The sequence below is a fragment of the Salmo salar genome, chromosome 05, assembly GCF_965601325.2.
Source record: "Salmo salar chromosome 05, fSalSal1, whole genome shotgun sequence".
In the NCBI taxonomy this organism is placed as follows: Eukaryota; Metazoa; Chordata; class Actinopteri; order Salmoniformes; family Salmonidae; genus Salmo; species Salmo salar.
Genome location: NC_138295.1, coordinates 64669725 through 64692934, shown reverse-complemented (window position 1 = coordinate 64692934; position 23210 = coordinate 64669725). Strand labels below are relative to the sequence as shown.

Genomic DNA, 23210 nt, shown 5'->3' with positions numbered 1-23210 from the left:
TTGTCGTGTATATCGCATGTTTGCCTTATTTTGTGTTTTGCGTGGTGTGTGTGTGTGTGTGTGTGTGTGTGTGTGTGTGTGTGTGTGTGTGTGTGTGTGTGTGTGTGCTCCATGTGTCCCCCCAGCCTTGCTGTTAAACAACCCAGCCTATGACCTCCTCCTGTCAGATCAGAGGCAGCATGGCTCAGGCTCCTCGTGGCCCCTAACCGTCCCATTGGCCAGGGCCAGCTCCTCTCACCCTCAGGAGAAGAGCCTCAATAATGGGGCCCAGGGTAAGAGCCTCTGACTGGGGGGATGTACCAGGATTCACCCCCTCCCTGGAGCTCCATGGAGCTGGAATCATACTGTCTAGAATAACAGAGTAACATCGGGGCTCTGAGCATGTGTTTGATTATGAACCGTTTGTCCGTCACTCACTGCATCAATTCACTCCATTTTGTGTAGTGCTTTAAGCATAATAAAGTCATTTGTCTCAAAATGCTCATGACAAAGGCCTGAGCACGCCTCTCTCCACTCCTCTATCCCTCCTTTCACAACCTCTTCCCTCCTCTCCCTCCCTCCAGCCTGTGGTATGGACTTGGAGAAGGGCTTGCCCCCCACCCAGGAGGAGCCTCCCCCGTACCCCGATGCTCCTCCTTACCCGGCCCTGTCTCCCCCCTTCCCCGCCAGCGTGCCCCACTATGCAGAGGCGGACATCGTTAGCCTGCAGGGCGTCAGGTAGGAGGGTTAAATCACCATTAAAAACCCACCTTTTTAACTTGGACTTGAATCAGTGATCTTTCTTTGTTTTTATGTTCTTTTATTCATCTCTTTTAATGCCTTTTTCGTGTTTCTACCCTAAAGTGTGTTGTGATTTGAAATGCACTTTGATTTGTCTCGTCAGTGGTAACAACACATATGCAGTGCCAGCCCTGACCTCCCCCAGCCCCACTGCAGCAGACTGCACCCCCCTGCCTGAACTGCCCCGACACTGTCTGGTCTTCAAGGAGAAACTGGGAGAAGGACAGTTTGGAGAGGTGTGTACGCCTGTGTGTGTGCATGTGTTTGTGTGTAGATGTGTTTAACTATACTGTGTGTGTGTGTGGTGTGTGTGTGTGTGTGTGTGTGTGTGTGTGTGTGTGTGTGTGTGTGTGTGTGTGTGTGTGTGTGTGTGTGTGTGTGTGTGTGTGTGTGGGAGCTTGACAACTCTCACTAAATTCTTCCGCTGCTCTGTCGTTCACTACATTCTTTAGTCTGAGACTGGCATCATTGAAGTCATTTGTGGCGATGCGGGGTGGTTTTCTGATCATGTGAGAGACTTTTAGTTGTGGTTGTTGGTTGTCTGAAGGTAACTTCTCCTGTTGGTTCCTTCCTCAGGTGCACCTGTGTGAGATAGAGAGCCCTCAGGACCTGCCTAACCTGGAGTTCCCTTTCAACGTGAGGAAAGGACGCCCTCTGCTGGTGGCTGTTAAGATACTGCGCCCTGACGCCTCCAAGAACGCCAGGTCTGTCTCAGGATAGTTCATCTAAATCATTTAGCGAACAATTACCATTTCTAGACCTATTAAGAACATCTAATTTTGGTCCTAAAGTTTAGTTTTTCTTTCTCAGTCTCTGTCTCTCTCGCTCCATCTCTTCTCTTTTAGCTTTTTCTCATTGCAATTGTTGATCTCTCTCTCCACCCCCCCACCCCTCGCTCCTCTCTCTCTCTCTCCCTCCTAGGAATGACTTCCTAAAGGAGGGGAAGATTCTGTCTCGTCTGAAGGACCCCAACATCATCCGTCTGTTGGGAGTGTGTGTGAGCAGCGATCCTCTCTGTATGGTCACAGAGTACATGGAGAGTGGAGACCTCAACCAGTACCTCTCACACAGAGTCCTGCTGGACAAGACTGGACCCACACACAACACCCCCACCATCAGGTAATACGCACACATAGTACACACACACACACACACACACACACACACACACACACACACACACACACCCGTCCCCCCCGCACACTCACATTTTCAGAAAGACGGATCCATATACACACACAAACACCTTTCCACCTGCATCTGAAATATTGTATTTCTGCCTCTAATCTCTCCTCTTCTTCTTCCACCACACATCCCGCCTCCCTCCCTCCAGTTACCCTGCTCTGATCGCCATGGCCAGTCAGATAGCTTCAGGGATGAAGTTTCTGTCGTCTCTGAACTTCGTGCACCGTGACCTGGCCACAAGAAACTGCCTGGTGGGGGGTGAGAAGGGCGAGAGCGGGGGCGACCGGGGCGGGGAGCGACCCATCAAGATCGCCGACTTTGGGATGAGCAGAAACCTGTATGCTGGAGACTATTACCGCATCCAGGGGCGGGCTGTGCTGCCTATACGATGGATGGCCTGGGAGTGTATCCTGATGGTGAGAGGACACACAGGGAGACAGGGAGACAGGGAGGAAGGAGAGAGAGGCATAAAGGAAACAAGAGAGATGATATGAGGACATTACAAAAGAAACAAACAAAATGGTGGGACAAGTAGTAAGTTAGCAGTGGTAAATAAGTTACTAACCAGTAACTAACAGAGAGTGTGTGTCTCTGCAGGGGAAGTTCACCACAGCCAGTGACGTGTGGGCGTTTGGTGTGACTCTGTGGGAGATGCTGAGTGTGTGTCAGGAGCAACCCTACTCCAACCTGACTGATGAACAGGTCATAGACAATGCTGGAGAGTTCTTCAGGGACCACGGAAGACAGGTACACACACTCAAACACACGCTCATACAGTACAGTAGCAGTACATTTAAATGTGTAGATGGAATGTTTAACCCTCATCTCTTTTGTCCCCCCCTTTCTATCTTTCCCCCCCCAGGTGTATCTGAGCAGACCAGATGTGTGTCCTCAGGGTCTCTATGACCTCATGCTGAGCTGCTGGAACCGGGACTGCAAGCTCCGCCCCTCATTTTCCCACATTCACTCCTTCCTCACAGAGGATGCCATGAACATGGTGTAGAGAGAGAGAGAGAGAGAGAGAGGGGAATGGAAGAGTGAGATGGAGAGAGAGGGATGAGAGACGACGACGACTCCGACCTTCATTCCCCCATTCATCATAGAGATGAGTGCTTTGAGCGAGGGATGTGTGTAGAAGTGGTGGAGGTAGAGAGGGAGAGGTGTACAGTAGAGGGATGGGTGTAGAAGTGGTGGAGGTGTAGAGGGAGAGGTGTACAGTAGAGGGATGGGTGTAGAAGTGGTGGAGGTGTAGAGGGAGAGGTGTACAGTAGAGGGATGGGTGCCTGCTTGTATATTTTGTATTTCTCTATGATGGGCGGATGGGGCTGAGACACCGCTGGTTCGGTTTTCACTCCCACGAGACAGACGAATTTGTAACGCTGATTAACTTTTATCAAAGAATATCAACAATACCAATCTGATTATGTATCAATGTCAGACTTTAACACTCTGAAATGTGATCATAGTTTAATAGCATATTAACATTTTGGGATAAAGTTAATAACACATCGTCCTATATAGATATTTTATTACTTGACATGCTAATGTTTTTGGTATTGTATAAATCATGTGCTAGGGTTACTGGTGAAGGTCTATATATATTCTCATACTGTCAACATTTCTCCATCTCACAACGGTACGCACACATTTTTCACACAGAGGTGAAATTGCACACAAGGTTTGCTGTCTTAGTACTATATATAAAACGAGTATGTCCCAGTAAACTCCAGTATGTTTCACTAGTTTTCAGTATATAACCCAGTTCTTCCCAGACCCTTATTCCCAAACCCTCCATCCCAGACCCTTATTCCCAGCCCTAAACCCTCCACCCCAGACCCTTATTCCCAGCCCCAAACCCTCCATCCCAGACCCTTATTCCCAGCCCCAAACCCTCCATCCCAGACCCTTATTCCCAGCCCCAAACCCTCCATCCCAGACCCTTATTCCCAGCCCCAAACCCTCCACCCCAGACCCTTATTCCCAGCCCCAAACCCTCCACCCCAGACCCTTATTCCCAGCCCTAAACCCTCCACCCTAGACCCTTATTCCCAGCCCTAAACCCTCCACCCTAGATCCTTATTCCCAGCCCCAAACCCTCCATCCCAGACCCTTATTCCCAGCCCCAAACCCTCCACCCCAGACCCTTATTCCCAGCCCCAAACCCTCCACCCCAGACCCTTATTCCCAGCCCCAAACCCTCCATCCCAGACCCTTATTCCCAGCCCCAAACCCTCCATCCCAGACCCTTATTCCCAGCCCTAAACCCTCCACCCCAGACCCTTATTCCCAGCCCCAAACCCTCCACCCCAGATCCTTATTCCCAGCCCCAAACCCTCCATCCCAGACCCTTATTCCCAGCCCCAAACCCTCCATCCCAGACCCTTATTCCCAGCCCCAAACCCTCCATCCCAGATCCTTATTCCCAGCCCCAAACCCTCCACCCCAGACCCTTATTCCCAGACCCAAACCCTCCATCCCAGACCCCAGTCTAAGGTTCGGTCTCTGGTCTCATGGAGCCAGACGAGGCTGAATATTGCATTATATTCCTCTGGCCTACCCGTTACGCCTGAGCTTTAAAGTCTGGCAAGCAGAATGATGGTATCTCATACACAGGCCAGTAGCAGACACAGCAACAGGTGTTCCACCAGCAATCTGTAACACACACAATACTGTCAGTCAGCTGCTCAGCCCAGACTAGGCTGGCATTATGACTATATTCTGCCTCCCTCTCCACCCACCTCAGTATCTCACCACTCCGTAAGCCTTTCATTCTGCAGTCTCACATCTGATCCACTCTGAGCTGTAACTATGGAGTTATACTGGACTGATGTGGACTGATCTGGGCTCGAGGACTCTTTCCAGGACAGGAAGTGTGTGGTTGTTACCATAGAGATATGGTTGTTACTCTACCAGACCTCCAAACTGAAACCCTTTGGACCTCCATTGCCAGAGAGAACTGACTGGTGTCACGTGACGTGAGCCTCACTGACTGGTGTCACGTGACGTGAGCCTCACTGACTGGTGTCACGTGACGTGAGCCTCACTGACTGAGAACAGGTACAGCAGGGGAGGTGCACTGTGAACGGCTACAACCAATGAGACTTGAACTTAACAGAAGAGAGACATCCTTCCTTATGGGAGCTGGAAAAGTACAGCCCACAGCAACACACACTGAAAGACAGACAACACTGCCTGCGCTGTGACATCACATGTGAAACTGACAGTTGTTTGGTGACTAGCTGATGGAACATGGATGGACAGATGGATTGACGACTAGAGGGGAGTGGGGGCTGATATATATAAATGACCATTTTCATGTGTAAGTGAGGTGAGCGAATTGATGATTTTCTACCAGCGATGGATAGCGGAGCTGGGTCTGACTCAGTGACCCAGATGGAGAAAGGAGGTTCATGTATATGTCCAATACACTACCAGCTGCACTTTAAAGGCTGTTTCTGGCCGCACACCCCAGTACCTGCACTAGAATACTAGTTGTGGCCAGTCTTGGGGCATAGTTACAGTACTTGTAGTTTAACAACTAATTAACAACACTTTCAGAGTAGGTCCCCCAACACTGGTATGTATGTTGGAGCGTACAGACAGTCTGGATCCCCTTGGCGTTAGAACCCATAGCAGTCCAACATGGCATTGCTGGTCAAAATAGATGTAGTTCTAAACAGAAAAACAGGTCAGTGTCTTGTGATTTATCTACTTAAAGTTTATCATTCATGATTCATTTCAGTGGATTGTTGTTCAAATAGAACCGCCCCTCATAAAAGGTGTTCTAAAGGAGGAAAATAAAGGTTTGGAAAACCTCTGTCTGCATTATGAGGAAAGGCAGAGTACACCAAATGCTCATCCCCAAACTGTCAGTGTTACATAGATACCCAGCAATAGGGAAAAGATCAGACCTTAATGGTTAAAACGTCAAAATCACAACAAATTTAACACTCACTAACAACTGTATCCAAAGCCTTTTAGTTTGTCAGTAACCTTTCATCTACATTATCCCAACATAAGTTGCCCGTGGTGGACTCTACCTTACTGATTGTAGTTCTGTATAATGTGTCAGGCTTAATCAAGATTATCAAATAATCCTTGTTTACTGATTGAATGAGTATGAATGGTGGTGCCATACGAATACAGTATGTGTCTCGATTGACCTTTTTTGATACACTGTAGCCCAACTAAACCCATATTTGTATATATATATTTCCTGTATATGTACTTAGAATCTCCTTGTCAGTGATGATGTCATCCTTTGTCTTTGAAGATGAACCTGATGTGTACATATTCTAAGGACAGAATTTTTATTTTGTTGACTAATATATGGAATTTCTTTGTTACAGTTGGTCTCTTCTTTTTGTTCCTTTGTAGAAAGCTTGCTACATTACCTTGATGCCATTGTAATTCATTGGGTTGTCTATTTTTGTAGTTTTAATAAAGTTAACCTTTCCAAATAAAGCAAGGAAGAATGTTTTACTTGTCATTAAACACACAAACACACTGAAGAAACAACAAATGGTTTGAGTTAAGAAATCAGACAGTTTGTGTTTATATAATGTTACAATAATATTCATAACTTAGTGCACTTGAATTAAAAGTTTACACTACAGTGCCTTGCAAAAGTATTCACCCCCCTTGGTGTTTTACCTATTTTGTTGCATTACAACCTGTCATTTAAAATAGATTTTAATTTTTATTTCATGTAAATAGTCAAAATTGGTGAAGTGAAATGAAAAGAATTACTTGCTTCAAAAAGTTTAAACTGAAAAGTGGTGCGCACATATGTACTCACCCCCTTAATAAGATCTAGTGCAACCAATTACCTTCAGAAGTCACATAATTAGTTAAATAAAGTCCACCTGTGTGCAATCTAAGTGTCACATGATCTCAGTATATATACACCTGTTCTGAAAGGCCCCAAAGTCTGCAACACCACTAAGCAAGGGGCACCAACATGAAGACCAAGGAGCTCACCAAAAATGTCAGGGACAAAGTTGTGGAGAAGTACAGATCAGGGTTGAGTTAGAAAAAAAAATATCAAAAACTTTGAACATCCCACGGAGCACCATTAAATCCATTATTAATTTTTTTTTAAGAATATGGCACCACAACAAACCTACCAAGAGAGGGCCAAAACTCACTACCAGGCAAGGAGGGCATTAATCAGAAAGGCAACAAAGAGACTAAAGATAACCCTGAAGGAGCTGCAAAGCTCCACAGCAGAGATTGGAGTATCTGTCCATAGGACCACTTTAAGCCGTACACTCCACAGAGCTGGGCTTTACGGAAGAGTGGCCAGAAAAAGGCCATTGCTTAAAGAAAAAAAATAAGCAAACACGTCTGGTGTTAGCCAATAGGCATGTGGGAGACTCCCCAAACATATGGAAGAAGGTACTCTGGTCAGATGAGACTAAAATTGAGCTTTTTGGTCATCAAGGAAAACGCTATGTCTGGCGCAAACCCAACACCTCTCATCACCCCGAGAATATCATCCCCACAGTGAAGCATGGTGGTGGCAGCATCATGCTGTGGGGATGTTTTTCATCAGCAGGGACTGGGGAAACTGGTCAGAATTGAAGGAATGATGGATGGTGCTAAATACAGGGAAATTCTTGAGGGAAACCTGTTTCAGTCTTCCAGAGATTTGAGACTGGGACAATGACCCTAAGCATATTGCTAAAGCAACACTTGAGTGGTTTAAGAGGAAACATTTAAATGTCTTGGAATCGCCTCGTCAAAGCCCAGACCTCAATCCAATTGAGAATCTGTGGTATGACTTAAAGATTGCTGTACACCAGCGGAACCCATCCAACTTGAAGGAGCTGGAGCAGTTTTGCCTTAAAGAATGGGCAAAAATCCCAGTGGTTAGATGTGCCAAGCTTATAGAGACATACCCCAAGAGACTTGCAGCTGTAATTGCTGCAAAAGGTGGCTCTACAAAGTATTGACTTTGGGGGGGGGGTGAATAGTTTATGTTTGCTCAAGTTCAGTTGTGTCTTATTTCGTGTTTGTGTCACAAGAAAAAATATTTTGCATCTTCAGAGTGGTAGGCATGTTGTGTAAATCAAATGATACAAACCCCGCAAAAATCTATTTTAATTCCAGGTTGTAAGGCAACAAAATAGGAAAAATGCCAAGGGGGGGTGAATACTTTCGCAAGCCACTGTACATGGAAGGCCAGGCATTATCTTGGCAAGTCAACGAAGCATAGACGGAAATACAATCACAGAAATCATATTTAACTAAGAGCAGCTACAGTACAGAAAAAGGTTAAAAGTCACAAATCATTGACATTATGACATAATATACAGGTGTGTGCATAAGTGAAAGCAGTAGTATTGGTTTGGCAAAATTGGCTTTCATTAATATCTTTAGAACATAGCATGCCTCTATAGGTTGTTACAATGTTTAACCTGGGGTGATAGTTTAGCCTTTAGGTTGAGAGAAAAATGGCAAACTTTCAACTTAGTCAGGCACTTGACGGTAACAAAATGCATAGACAGCCAGAGAGCATGTAAGCTTTGGGAAATGCAATCAGCTAGAGAGAAGTAGCTTCTAGAATCCTGAGCGGTGATATAGAACATAGAAGGATTCTATTTCTATGGTATAGAACCAGTCCCTAACAACAACCCTATACTACAAAAAGGATCAAACAGGGATGTGATCAGCACCACATAGAAAATCTGGAAAAATAGACCAGTCTAATGATAAGATTACGATACAAAAGGATAGCTCCTGATTAATCAACACATCTGATTAAAATGTATATTGTCTACTCCAGTCTACAGAAGGTCCCTGTATACCCCACTGGACCAAACATGGAACTCCACAACAGTCGTGTCTGTAGCCTGGTCCCAGGTCTGTTTGTGCTTTTGCCTGTTCCATTGACATTGTCAAGGGAAACACGTTTGGCATGACAATTCGATAAGGAGTTGACAAGAGAGCAGAAACAGACTGGCACCCAGGCTAGTTTCGCCATTCCCCTCCTACACACATAACTACACCTCAAACAGCACATCCACCAGGCACCACGTGACTGACAGTACGCCAGACCTAGATAAAGAGACTTCTGAGGTTAGTCTTCAGCAGGAAAACCCCAGTCTGCTCCCTCCCTCCTCCCACCCACCTTCCTTCCTTCCTTCCTTCCTTCCAATCACTTCACAGAAAATCTCAGCCTTTATACAGTTTCAGCACAGTAGAAGCTCAGATCTAAGGCCTGTCTGTCTAATAAGTTTAAAAACACACTGGAACTAAGCCATAATGGTGTATATGACAATCTGTCTGTTGGATAAACAACACTATAGTAACAGAGAATCTGTAGTTCCTTACTTTTTTTTGCTTTGGAAAATGAGATTAGGTACCATCAAATTCAGTACTCCATCGATTGTGTCTATGCCAGTATTGTACCAACAGAGAGAAGAGGTTTAGTGTCAACCCATCATATAGTTTGTGATTTCATCCCACACAAATGGCAGAGTCATGGCAAAAAAAAAACACAAATCAGCATTATCTGTATGCAACTTGGCTTCTACTGTAATATGGCTTGTATTGATATGATTAATTAGACTTTAAAACAGAAATGAAGATATGTCCACAGTGACAGTAAAGAGCATTTCTTCTTCATTTGCAAAGCAATTGATAGCAACTAGCTAGCCAACCATGCTCAGAACAAGACAGACTACCTTACAGAACAACTGCAAATGTCGACAAAACAATCAGCTGACAAACCCAACAATGAAATGGACGACCTCAAACAGACACGATTATTTCCTATGAACAACAAAAGGCACTGAGAATGAAAACATCCTTTCTCAACCACATCCCAATGAAATAATATTCTATCAATTACAACTAAAACACAACTATGTGACAGTGGAACAGTTTATATGGACCCAAACCTGTAACAGAGGGAGACAGAAAAGCAGGCTTGAAGCAGTGATTAAAACACACTGAATAACGGACGGGAAAAAGAGGCTAGTTACTACCAGAACTACTAAGGCTGTGTCATGCTAGTCCAAAGTGCTTTCCTTTCCTTCATCCAAGCTGATCTAACAGAGATATGAATGACCAGGAGAAACAAAGTCCCACAGTAGGCCTACAACTTTGACCCATCCTCTGTTTCCAGATCAGTGCCAATAAGAGTGCTGAGACATGCCCTAAGAAAGACTACAGTGCTAACACAGGCATGCAGACAGGCATGCAGACAGACAACTACACTAGGTAATAGTAATTATAGGCACAAGGAGGCAGTCTGGAGTTCCTGGTCTGACAGTGCAGACTGTCTCAGTCACTGGGCTCCATTCTCAGCCCATTCGGGTGGACAGGCCAACCTGTGGAAAGAAGGGGAGAGAATGTCAGTGTTTGTCGACAAATATGTTCACATACACGTACTGTATATGAACACACACACACACACACACACACACACACACACACACACACACACACACACACACACACACACACACACACACAGACACACACACACACACACACACACACACACACACACACACACACAGAGACCTGTGAGATGTTGATTCCAGTGAGTTTCTCCACAGCAGCTGGTAGTCTGGTCATGATGTCCAGAACCTCTCCGGTCAGCTTGGCCGCGCCCACCTCACCGCCGCCGCTGGAAACCATGGTAACCTTCTGGGCCATGGAGAGGGGCCTGCTGATCTCCTCTGCTATCTAGAGGACAGGAAGAGTGATGGCAGCTTCAGGAAGAGAACAGCAGCAGACAGGACTGCAGTAACAGTACACTACATGTCCGTCTGTCATCTAATCAATCTGTCATCCATCTATCCTTACATACTCTGACCATTTATGCATCCATCCAGCATCTCTCCATCCATCTACTGAATCGCTTTCCCATCAATCCTTCTCCCTATCCATGCACCCTCCCAGTCTCTAGTAGAACCAGTCCTACTCCCAGTGTGACTGACCAGTGGTAGTTTCTCCAGCAGCATGTCCACCATGGCTCCCTCCCCGTACTGTTTAAAGGCCTCAGCCTTCTTAGCCATCTGCTCTGCCTCGGCACGACCTTTAGCCTCCAGAGCAAACGCCTCAGCATCGCCCCTCATCTACACAGACAGGACAGACACAAGGAGAGAGAACACATAGTTCAAATAACCAAAGGGTGTATATACGGAAGAAAATAAGAACACACTCAGTTTCCAGTTTATTAGGTATATCTAGTACCTGGGCGGGTCCAGAACAGCCTAAATTCTCCGGGGCATGGAAACGTTGCTCAATAACTCGTATCAAGGGACTTAACTTGTGCCAAGAAAACATTGCCCACACCATTACCCCACCCCCACCAACCTGTACCGTTGACACCAGGCAGGATGGGGCCATGGACTCATGCTGCTTAGGCCAAATCCTGACTCTACCATCAGCATGACGCAACAGGAAGCGGGATTCGTCGGACCATGAAATGTTTTTACACTCCTCGGTTGTCCAGTGTTGGTGGTCCCGTGCCCACTGGAGCCTCTTCTTGTTTTTTAGCTGATAGGAGTGGAACCTGGTGTGGTCGTCTGCTGCAATAGCCAATCCGTGACAAGGACCGACGAGTTGTGCTTTCCGAGGTGTGGTTCTGCACACCACTGTTGTACTGTTCCGTTACTTGCCTGTTTGTGGCCCGCCTCTTAGCACGATTATTGCCATTCTCCTTCGACTTCTCATCAACAAGCTGTTTTTGCCCACAGGACAGCCAGTGACTGGACGCTTTTTGTTTGTCGGACCATTCTCAGTAAACCCTAGACACTGCCATTCTCAGTAAACCCTAGACACTGCCATTCTCAGTAAACCCTAGACACTGCCATTCTCAGTAAACCCTAGACACTGCCATTCTCAGTAAACCCTAGACACTGCCATTCTCAGTAAACCCTAGACACTGCCATGCGTGAAAAGCCCAGGAGGCCGGACGTTTCTGAGATACTGGAACCAGTGCGCCTGGCGCAGACGATCATACCACGCTCAAAGTCGCTTAGGTCAATCATTTTGCCCATTCAGATGACTGTCTACCTGCTTTATATAGCAAGCCACGGCCACGTGACTCACTGTCTGTAGGAGCGAACCATTTTCATGAATGGGGTGGTGTACCTAATAAACTGAGTATATACCAATGCATCTGAACCGCGAGACACAGGAGGGTGGTTGTTCTATGAAAAATAAATCCAAATGTGAAATGGACTGTTAGTAAGACTGATTAATAAGGATGTGTATAATATATGAAACAGGAAGAAAGAGAGAGAACTTATCCTAAAGTAAGGTTAAATTAATGCAAGTAAGCGATGTCTACAAAGGAGACAGGGAAGTTAGAATAGAGACAGGAAGTGGAACAGAGAACACCAACCTCAATATGGAGAGAGGGGAGGGAGAAAGAGAGAGCAAGTGGATGAATGAGAGGGTGGAAAGTCTGTCAGGAGGGTGACAGGGTGTCAGGGGAGAAGCTAGGACAGGAGGCATATCAGACAGCTATTGTACTGGGGGTGAAGAGACATAACAGGAGTGACAGGAAAGTGGAGGGGAGTGATAGAGGAGAGGTGCTGCTGAACTCACTCTGATGGACTCTGCCTCTGCCTCAGCCTCCATGATGAGCTGTGCACTGTGAAAGAGAGAAGGACAGAGACCGTTTGAGTTGAGCTGAACTGAGCAAATGTTGGAGCACTAGAAAAGTCTCTTTCTCAGTTTAACAGGACTCACTGTCCAGGACTACTGTAACTACTACAGAACATACCCCCATCATATTTATGGTGACAATAAGGCCTTTATTTGCTGTATACTTTAGAAGTATTGGAATTAGGCCAAAGCAGTATGTAAAGGAAATAGTGGTGAACTTGATGAAATGTTCTGGGTGTATCTGACCGTTCCTGAAAGAAAGAAACAATTGCAAATTGTTGTGGACCTGTTAACAGATCGTTTGAACGCAATAATGTTTTGCAGTCACTTTTCCCCCCCCGAACATAAATATGCTGCACTGCCCGCGAATTCTGAAACATGGTGTGCCTGGATAAAAATGACAACTACAGTAGGGCTACTTACAGCTGTAGCCTACACACTTCAATGTAAAACATCAACCACAGACTCAAATCAACTGTCTGTTATAAACTGTGATTCCTGTTGGATGCATAGGCTAGCTAGACCATTTAAAAATATATATAGAACAGCCTATCTAATGGGTCCAATTAAAAATGAGAGATGTTCATGGTAATTTGTTGTATGGCTACCTCAGGAATATGACCTCATGACCAGAAAATAAGGAATTCATTCTGCAATGATCAATATTTTAGAAGGCAAAATTAACAGCAAATGAATGCATCTTGCTATAATATTTAGCTACTTGTTTTTTTAGTTATGAATAAGAGTATCATCATACAGTTGAAGTCGGAAGTTCATATACACCTTTAAACTCAGTTTTTCACAATTCCTGACATTTAATCCTAGTAAAAATTCCCTGTCTTAGGTCAGTTAGAATCACCACTTTATTTTAAGAATGTGAAATGTCAGAATAATAGGAGAGAGAATGATTTATTTCAGCTTTTATTTCTTACATCACATTCCCAGTGGGTCAGAAGTTTACATACTAATTAAGTGTATTTGGCAGCATTGCCTTTAAATTGTTTAACTTGGGTCAAACGTTCCAGGTAGCCTTCCACAAGCTTCCCACAATAAGTTTGGTGAATTTCTGGCCCATTCCTCCTGACAGAGCTGGTGTAACTGAGTCAGGTTTGTAGGCCTCCTGGCTCACACACACACACGCCTTTTCAATTATGCCCACAAATTTTCTATAGGATTGAGATCAGGGCTTTGTGATGGCCACTCCAATACCTTGACTTTGTTGTCCTTAAGCCATTTTGCCACAACTTTGGAAGTATGCTTGGGGTCATTGTCCATTTGGAAGACCCATTTGCGACCAAGCTTTAAATTCCTGACAGATGTCTTGAGATGTTGCTTCAATATATCCACATAATTTTCCTCCTCATGATGCCATCCATTTTGTGAAGTGCACCAGTCCCTCCTGCAGCAAAGCACCCCACAACATGATGCTGCCACCCCCGTGCTTCACAGTTGGGATGGTGTTCTTCAGCTTGCAAGCATCCCCCTTTTTCCTCCAAACATAACGATGGTCATTTTGGCCAAAAAGTAATATTTTTGTTTCATCAGACCAAAGGACATTTCTCCAAAAAGTACGATCTTCGTCCCCATGTGCAGTTGCAAACCGTAGTCTGGCTTTTTTATGGCGGTTTTGGAGCAGTGGCTTCTTCCTTGCTGAGCGGCCTTTCAGGTTATGTCGATATAGGACTCGTTTTACTGTGGATATAGATACTTTTGTACCCGTTTCCTCCAGCATCTTCACAAGGTCCTTTGCTGTTGTTCTGGGATCGATTTGCACTTTTCACACCAAAGTACGTTCATCTCTAGGAGACAGAACGCGTCTCCTTCCTGAGCGGTATGACGGCTGCGTGGTCCCATGGTGTTTATACTTGCGTATTATTGTTTGTACAGATGAACCTGGTGCCTTCGGGAGTTTCGAAATTGCTCCCAAGGATGAACCAGACTTGTGGAGGGCTAGAGATTTTTTTCTGAGGTCTTGGCTGTTTTCTTTTGATTTCCCCATGATGTCAAGCAAAGAGGCACTGAGTTTGAAGGTAGGCCTTTAAATAAATCCACAGGTACACCTCCAATTGACTCAAATGACGTCAATTAGCCTATCAAAAGCTTCTAAAGCCATTACATCATTTTCTGGAATTTTTCAAGCTGTTTAAAGGCACAGTCAACTTAGTGTATGTTAACTTCTGACCCATTGGAATTGTGATTTTGTGAATTATAAGTGAAATAATCTGTCTGTAAAGAATTGTTGGGAAAATTACTTAATAACCGAGGTGCCAAAACTATAGTATGTTAACAAGAAATTTGTGGTTGAAAAACTAGTTTTAATGACTCCAACCTAAGTGTATGTAAACTTCCGACTTCAACTGCATATTCTCCATTTGCACAAGGTTACCTTTGCCTTTTAACAATGCAATAACTTCACCCACTAGTAACGTTGTTTACACATGGTCTAGAGTCGGCAGGAGGAGAAATACATTCTCCCCTCAAGTTTCCTTTTTATAACTGACAACTTTTGTGTAAAAACTGGCGCATGTAGGTTTTGGGGCATATTTTGTGCTTACGAAATGTTTCTAAATGATGCCCTTGGTATTGTAACATACCGTTCAGCCTCAGCCAGTCTCTCCAGACGGTATCTCTCTGCCTCAGCAGGCTTCTTCACCTTGGCCTCCAGCTCCATCTCCTTGCGGGTGATCTCCTGCTCCTGGAGCATGATCTGCTGAGACCTCTCCACCACCTTCACCTGCATCGTCTCCTCCTCAATCCGCTGCTTCGTCTTCGCCACCTACATAACCCCAATAATACAACGGATTTAGAAAGAACACTCAGACACTTTACATCAAAAGTGATGGCAGTGGGGGGAATTTGAGGATCATGCTCATATCTCAAGTTAGGATTCTGCCCTGTGTAAATAAACGTGAATATTTTCCATTATTAGAACACGACACACTGCCTCAGCTGTGTTGCGTGTCTGAATGAGAGGATTATTGCACGGCCCAGTGTTTGGTGGCAGGATACCTGCAGCTGATAGGCCATCTCAGACTCTGCCTTCTTGGTGTTGACCTCGTAGTCGTAGGAGGCCTTCTTCAGCTCGTAGTCTCTCTGGGCTTTGGCCATCTCGATCTCATTCAGATACTGGGCCGACACCTTCTCCTGCATGGCCTGGGCCTCACGGATCACCGCGTCTCGTTTGTACTGAGCCTCTCCGATCCTGGCATCCTTCTGCACCTGAGCTGTCCTAGCTTTACCCAGGGAGTTGAGGTAGTCCTGACAGAGACAGTGTTATTATTATTATTAGAAACATGGTAGTTTGGGTCCAGCATGTGATTGGCTGATATGGCCAATATACCACAGCTAAGGAATGTATCCAGGGACTCCCCTTCGCATCGTGTCTAAGAACAGCCCTTAGCCGTGGAATATTGGCAATATACCACACCACCTTGGGACTTATTGCTACTATAAACTGGTTACGAACATAAACAAAACAGTAAACAATTATTTCTGTGCAGGAATTTGTCTTGCATTCTCGAACACTGACTTTTAAAAGACATCAACATTGTACCAAATCTGTGCCAATATCTCAATTTCAGACTGTATTCTGTAACAACAATCCTTGTGTGACCTTCATACTGTAACGTCGCTGTATATTTGTCAGAGAGAACAAACCTGGTCGTCATGAACGTCTTTGAGCGTGTAGCTGACCACGCCGATGCCCATGTTGACCAGGTCAGAGGAGGCCACCTTGAACACCTGCTCAGAGAACTTCTTACGGTCCTGGTAGATCTCCTACAGGGGAAGGACATTAATAATAATAAATAATATACATTCCATTTACCAGTCACTTTTATACATTTTCATATTGGTGGCCCCAACGGGGATCGAACCTATGAACCCTGGCGTTGCACGCGCCATACTCTACTAACTGAGTCACACAGGACAAGAGGGGGATAAGGGTGGACCAGCCATAACGAGTGTACCCATGAGTGTTCCTGTCAAATTGGCTTTGTCCCTTCTAGTATTTGTGTATCTACATGGGGGGGGGGGGGGGGACCCGTAGCATACAGAGGAGATCAGCCAGAGCTACACAGGAAGTAAAACAACAGACCTTGGGAATGAAAGGAGACTTGTTATTACATACGTTATAATAACTATAATCCATTATTGCGCTGAGTTTCCAGGCAGGTTTGCCAGCATTTTAGGTAAGTCATGAGAAAGGTCAACAATGAGGAAAAACAAGCTATGGCTTGTAGCTGGAAGTCAGTGAGACATTCAGCAATTCAAAAGACCAAGGCACTCCTTTAGGAAGAGAAAGGGGCACCAGAGGCAACACATGCCCTTTATCAGGACATGGTGCGGTGTGTAGCCTACCTCAACAGTCAGATGGGCGATGATGGCCCTCTGGTGCCCCTCCAGTGTTTCCAGGGCGATGTTGGAGACCTCAGCCTCAGACTTCCCCATGAACATCTGACAGGCCGTGGCCAGCATCTCCTTGTTCTGACCCTGGATCTTCACCTGTCAGAGGTTATAGGTCAAAGGTCACATTTGGAATCCCTATTTGACCTGTGAGGTCAATTATACCTATCCAATCAGAATACATGGCTACTTTCACATGTACACGAAGTGTGTAGGGGCTAGGGGATGATTTCTAAGTCCATACCTGGGCGATGCCAGTGACAGAGATGGGCACTCCATGACGAGTGTACACCTTATCACTCTTCACATTCAGAGTCAGGGTGTTCAGAGTGATCCTAACAGACACCGAGAGACACACAGAGAGAGAGAGAGAGAGAGAGAGAAGGGGGTATGTGGTTCAAAGAGGGAAAGTACAATGAGAATAGAAAAGGGGAATAGCGAGAGGGAGGAGAAAGTGAGTCAGACAGAGAGAGTAACCACAACTACAGGTGGAGGCTACAAATGACAGATTGTGTTGCATTATAAACTTCAAATAGTAGCCTGGCATTTATATAGGCTTACTCAGTAGAGGATACACAGAGACTATGGGGCCTTTTTCTCTATACATGAATAGAATCCCTGAATGAAACCTGGATAGATGAACAGATGGATAGATAACTGAAAGAAGAAGGGGAGGGAGAGAAAGCCACCTCTGGATCTGTTGAATACAGGGGAGGACAAACACTCTTCCTCCAGCGATCATTAGAGGAGGGGAACGGCCAAAGCCTGGAGGAGAAGCGAAGGAGAGAGAGGGCAATCAGTCTTTGACAAAGAAAAGTAAAAAATGTAGCCTTAGTATATACTAAAAGAGTGGGTTATTTGAAAATATGAGAGAGATGAGATTACATTAGGCTATACTCTCTGTCAACACAGTACTGCACACAATTAAGATGGAATGTACACAGTGAGTCTATGACATTAATTTACCTACATATAGGACTACATTGCAGCACAACATTCCATACAATACAATGTAAGTGAGGAGCTAGCCTATCGACAGCTGGTATTGTAAAATGTAAACAAAATACTGTACGGTTTGAGCTGAACCTGATTACAGTTTCCTGTCCTGGTTTACTACACACTGTGACATCCGGGCGCATTCAGCAGGACACGACGTTTTGGAACATTCAGATAGAAATATGTAACATAGAACAAATTTGCCTCTCCGACATGTCGATCAACAAATCATGTTGGCTCTATTAATGACTTTTCTATCAGCAAAGTTTGACAACTGAAAGTGGCCTAGAGTTACTAAATGGTAACACATGACACTTCATGATAGGCCAAAGTGAGTCACATGTCACATGGCCCTGCATTACATTTACTGTTACTTGTATTGTAAACAATCACATACAGTAAACAACATGGGCCTATTACAGTTTCAAGAAGAGTCATAACAATATTGGGCCATGTAGGGCGCTGGGGGTAAGGTTGGGTAGATTGCCCAACCTGTTTTTTTTGGAGGGTTCTGTATTGTGTCATGTAAGATTATGTTAATAAATATTAACACATAAAACTAAACATCTTACCAGACACCACCATGGCTTCATTGGGTCCACATGTGTGGAACATCTTGATTTGGACCTAAAAGCTGTTAGAGAAGATTGTCAACATCATTAGACAGTCTCCACTTGGTTGGCCTAATCTTTCAATTGTCCCTGAGTTAGTACTAGTGTTTTGCTGCTAGTTCCAATTCCAAATAGCTAAGGCCTAGGAGGTCAATAACACAGCTGCACATGTAATCATAAATGTAAACACAGCCTTGAGATCTTAGAGCTAATTAAAATAACGTTTAAAATGTAAATATAAGTGATGAAGTAGGCCTAGTGCCTCAAGTTGTGTGTCTGACAGTCACTTGTTCATCCGATCTGGTACAGTAGCGTGGAGCCTCAATAAACATTGTTCATGTCAATCACCCAAGCCAAAGACCAAATTGGCAGACCCAACACAACTTCCCACACACACACACAATTTGCCTTTGATACTTTACTTCCTGTTTATAAGGAAATGTACAAGCTAGTGGAATAACAGAGAATGTGTTGTGGTAACTAGATGGCGGTTACTTTGTGGTTAGTACTTATGCTGACAAAAAGCAGTGCAATCAACTTTGGAAAAAGTGACAGTCTGGGTGGGTGTAGAACAGATTACAGTTTACAAAGAACGCTATTTGGCAGAATGGGACAGAGGAGTTCCATCTCTTCTGGGATCTAAGCAGATTGATGGGAGGTTAAATTAGCCATGTGGATACTCCAACAGTGTCGTTCGTGAATCCATGGCTTATGCCGGAAGTTACATTATAATAGTTACCGTCTGCCAATATGTTACAGCTAGCTACATAGTTACCACAGAGATAGTTTCTCTACAGTCTCTGGTTATTATAACTAGTTAGTTACATCAACAACGTGAATGTTAAATACAGCAGATAGCTAACGTTAGCTAGTGCATTTACTATAGCCGTGGGCTGTCACCCATACTGACCCACCCTAATCTGTCTCACGGCTTCACATCACTCCCCATGAACCACAGCAAAGATTATATTTCTCTCAGATCACAGCAAAGTCTAACCACAGTCAAGTACGTAGCTAGCTAGCTAACTTGCTACTTTGCCCCCGCCTCAACCAAATTAGCTAGTATGCTAGTTTAAGCTTGCTGGGTGAAAATCACATTTTTACGTTACGCTAGCTAGGTCCATAACAACCACAAAAAAGAAACAGATATTTTTTATCTTGCCTACTGTAACTTACCAATCGATTCTCCCTAAAGATATGTTTTCATAAATCGTCGTGTACACTCAATAGGGTTCGAATATCCTCCGATTTACGTGACTTGACGACTGGCTCAAATACTGGAATTGCAACAAAATGTTACTTAACGTGACTTAATGGAGAGCAATGCTGACCACGCCCCCTAGGAGTATAGTTGAAATAACGTCCTCTGGTGGTCAAACTGCAGACATTCGTTACCTAGGGAAACGTTAAGGACGGGCGGGGTTGTAAATGTATTTATTAATTTTTATTTTATTTCACCTTTATTTAACCAGGTAGGCAAGTTGACAACAAGTTCTCATTTACAACTGCGACCTGGCCAAGATAAAGCATAGCAATTCGACACATACAGTTACACATGGAGTAAACAAACATACAGTCAATAATACAGTAGAAAAATAAGTATATATACAGTGTGTGCAAATGAGGTGGGATAAGGGAGGTAAGGCAATAAATAGTCCATGGTGGCGAAGTAAATACAATATAGCAATTAAACACTGGAATGGTAGATGTGCAGTAGATGAATGTGTAAAGTAGAAATACTGGCTTTGGGGAGTGTTTTTTTTTGTAATTATTGGGCACAGGGGAGGGTAGTGCATTTTTTCCCTGGTCTAACATTTTGCTTTGGGGAGTGTTTTTTCTTTTATTCTTGGGCACAGGGGAGGGTAGTGCGTTTTTTCCCTGGTTTACATTCGCTCTTTTGCATTATTTCTTCTATCCTAGCCACATTTCCTCATCTGCTTGCATGCACATCCCCTACATTAAGGTGTTTTGGTACTTCCCTTATACACTACGCTTTTCGGGATGCTAACTTTTAATACCACAGGTCAATATAGTCTGCCAGTCTGTCTATCCTGTCCAGTGATGCCAATTTAGCAATTTTGTTGCTAGATTTTGCAACTTTTCAGACTGCCCTGGCAACTTTTTTTTCAAACAGCAACTAGCAACAAATTTTGCTACTTTTAAAAAATGTATTTGGAACTTTTAGCAACTTTTGAAAAGTGCACGCATTTTCCCTCTAAATGACACAAAAACGATTTTGTCTGTCACACATTCAGTCACAACACACGTGCCTGGCTGCAAAAGTGCGTTATGTGTGACGTCAGCAGCAAGCGCTCAGCTCATGCACAGCCAGCAGCAATTTCAGTAAATTGCAAATCATTGTTGGCTGACTGCAGCAGCAGTAGTGCGGGTTCGACGAGCCAAACCCAATGAATATAGTTGGTCACGAATGTTTGATCTTGAACAGAACTTACATCAATCAACATGTCTCAATGAAAATTGTACAGCCAGAAGTACAGAACAGAGTGGGAGTCTGTACCTGAACAAATGTAAAATCATATTTTTTGCCGAGATGGCCAGTCAATTTGAGTAACGTTATTGTGTATTCAACGTAATGACGCAGTTTTACGTTATAACGCAATGACATCACAACGTCATTTAGCAACAAATCAACCTGCCTCTAGCAACTTACCCTGAAAATTAGTTGGCAACACTGATCCTGTCTTCTATCCACCATTCATAGTAATAGTAGTGGAAGGTGGATCATTTGTCAAGGTCTGCAATAAGCTAACTAGCAATCATACCACACATATAAGCATTCAAAGCTGGATACATTTTCAATATGAACCCACAAGAAAAACTATGAATAGCTGATAGGCAGAGAGGCAAGGTGCATCATTGTACATGAAACTATTTGCATTGACCCCCTTGTTTTATTCTTATTGTTTTGCACTGACTCTCTTGCACAGGCTCGATGTACACTCACTGGACTCTAACCACACTGACACTCCAACACACACCTGCATATTGATGACACACACACACACACACACACACACACACACACACACACACACACACACACACACACACACACACACACACACACACACACACACACACACACACACACACTCTATTGATTATCTATGCATTGTCACTTTACCACTACCTACATGTACATATTACCTCAACTAATCCGTAGCCTTCCACATTGACTCGGTACTGGTACCCTTGTATATAGCCTCGTTATTAGTTTGTGTTACTATTTTTTCTTTAGTCTATTTAGCAAACCTTTGTTTTACTCTGCATTGTTGGTTAAGGGCTAGTAAGTAAGCATTTCACACTGTTGTATTTGGCGCATGTGACAAATACAATTTGATTTGAACAGTGAAGACATGAGACATGCAGCTCAAAAAGCTCCCCTATTAATCTTATTTAGGGACAATACAATTATCCTACATAGACTAGCCTACAACACCACAATGCAATGAATCATTGTTTAAGTGAGTACAAAATTATACTCTTAGGCTGCAGTGAAAATGTAATTTGAATAACAGCGTACAGGTCTCCAGCCAACCTTTTTGTGGGAGTAAAGTACATGTAAGATAAAAAAATGTAATGACATCAGAAAGCATTCAGTTTATTAGGCTACAGATGAAATAAATTGGTGAAATTCACAGGGTGGTGAATGTTCACGGTGATGATCTCGATGCTCCTTTCAATAAATATCAAGTGTCTTATTCTGGTGACATGATCGATGCATGGCTGCTGTTTGACAAATAAAAATAATCTCGCACTTTCAACCATAATATCTTATCATGTAGGCTATAGAGTCCCACAGTGGAGGCGTCATAATACCGATAAATCTAGCAGTCAAACAGGAAAACGGTTCCAATAATTTTTACACTCCACTTTTCCCATAAGGGATTTAAGAAGCACAAGGGCTTACCCTGGCATGTGTGGCAGATGAATCAGAATTAGTTGGGTAACATAGATAATTAAGATGTTTTATTAGCATAATATGTTTATGTGAGATACTTATCATTAGAAAGTATCCCTTTAGACTCTGGTGTTTTTCAGTTGCACTTTTCCCTTAGCTGGGGCTCAGTCACTTGGGGCCCAGAGAGGGGAGAGGTCAGGCTTGTCTTTTACATGTCCCTGAAGAGGACAGAATGAAACATTGTCTTCATATGTGAATGTATCTGTTAAACCATGTGAAGGGATGGCTTGATTAATGGGGAACCAATTACTTGTCTCCACAATGTCTGTGCGCAAGTCACTCCCCTCAGTGAGCTTGTCCAGGAGTGGGATCAAGAGGGGGTTTACTTGAGATGGGAGTATCTAGAGTTGACAATTGATATGCCATTGGATGAGATGGTGTTTTTGTATTATGAAGTACCAGGAACAAGATTAGAACCTCGTCATTAGGGACCAAACTGAATGATAATTTATAGCGAATGTTATCTGGCTAAGGGATACTCCTTTCTAAAGTATAAGGTCCCTTTGTGAACAGTCCCTAAGATCTGTTGTTCGTCATGTACGTTGAAGGGTGGATCTTGGGTATAAAAGATCTTTGTACTTTTGTGTAATCACTTTTCAATGGTTCATTAGAAATACTGCATC

At 43.9% G+C, this 23210-nt stretch overlaps 2 protein-coding genes across 5 annotated transcripts in view; one reads left to right on the top strand and one right to left on the bottom strand.

The window, feature by feature from the left end:
* Positions 1 to 6429, top strand: part of ddr1 (discoidin domain receptor tyrosine kinase 1) — a 67675-nt gene extending 61246 nt beyond the window's left edge. For 3 of the 4 annotated variants that reach the window (XM_014200988.3, XM_014200987.3, XM_014200986.3), the window contains 8 exons: positions 126 to 272; positions 564 to 717; positions 884 to 1016; positions 1357 to 1484; positions 1702 to 1899; positions 2114 to 2381; positions 2563 to 2712; positions 2828 to 6429. In XM_014200988.3, coding sequence (XP_014056463.2) covers positions 126 to 272; positions 564 to 717; positions 884 to 1016; positions 1357 to 1484; positions 1702 to 1899; positions 2114 to 2381; positions 2563 to 2712; positions 2828 to 2968 — 1319 coding nt within the window. In that variant the 3' untranslated portion in view covers positions 2969 to 6429. The remainder of the gene's footprint in view (positions 1 to 125; positions 273 to 563; positions 718 to 883; positions 1017 to 1356; positions 1485 to 1701; positions 1900 to 2113; positions 2382 to 2562; positions 2713 to 2827) is intronic. The other variant, XM_014200989.3, reaches the window with a different exon arrangement.
* A 1621-nt stretch (positions 6430 to 8050) lies between these two features.
* Positions 8051 to 19951, bottom strand: LOC106605398 (flotillin-1). The gene is made up of 12 exons (XM_014200990.3): positions 19782 to 19951; positions 18567 to 18628; positions 17688 to 17763; positions 17243 to 17333; positions 16954 to 17097; positions 16252 to 16371; positions 15604 to 15852; positions 15189 to 15370; positions 12535 to 12580; positions 10917 to 11054; positions 10498 to 10662; positions 8051 to 10301 (listed from the first exon to the last, which is right to left on the bottom strand). Exons 2-12 carry the CDS (start codon positions 18607 to 18609, stop codon positions 10275 to 10277), a joined length of 1281 nt encoding a protein of 426 aa, XP_014056465.1. The 5' UTR covers positions 18610 to 18628; positions 19782 to 19951; the 3' UTR covers positions 8051 to 10274.
* Between the last annotated feature and the right edge of the window lie 3259 nt (positions 19952 to 23210).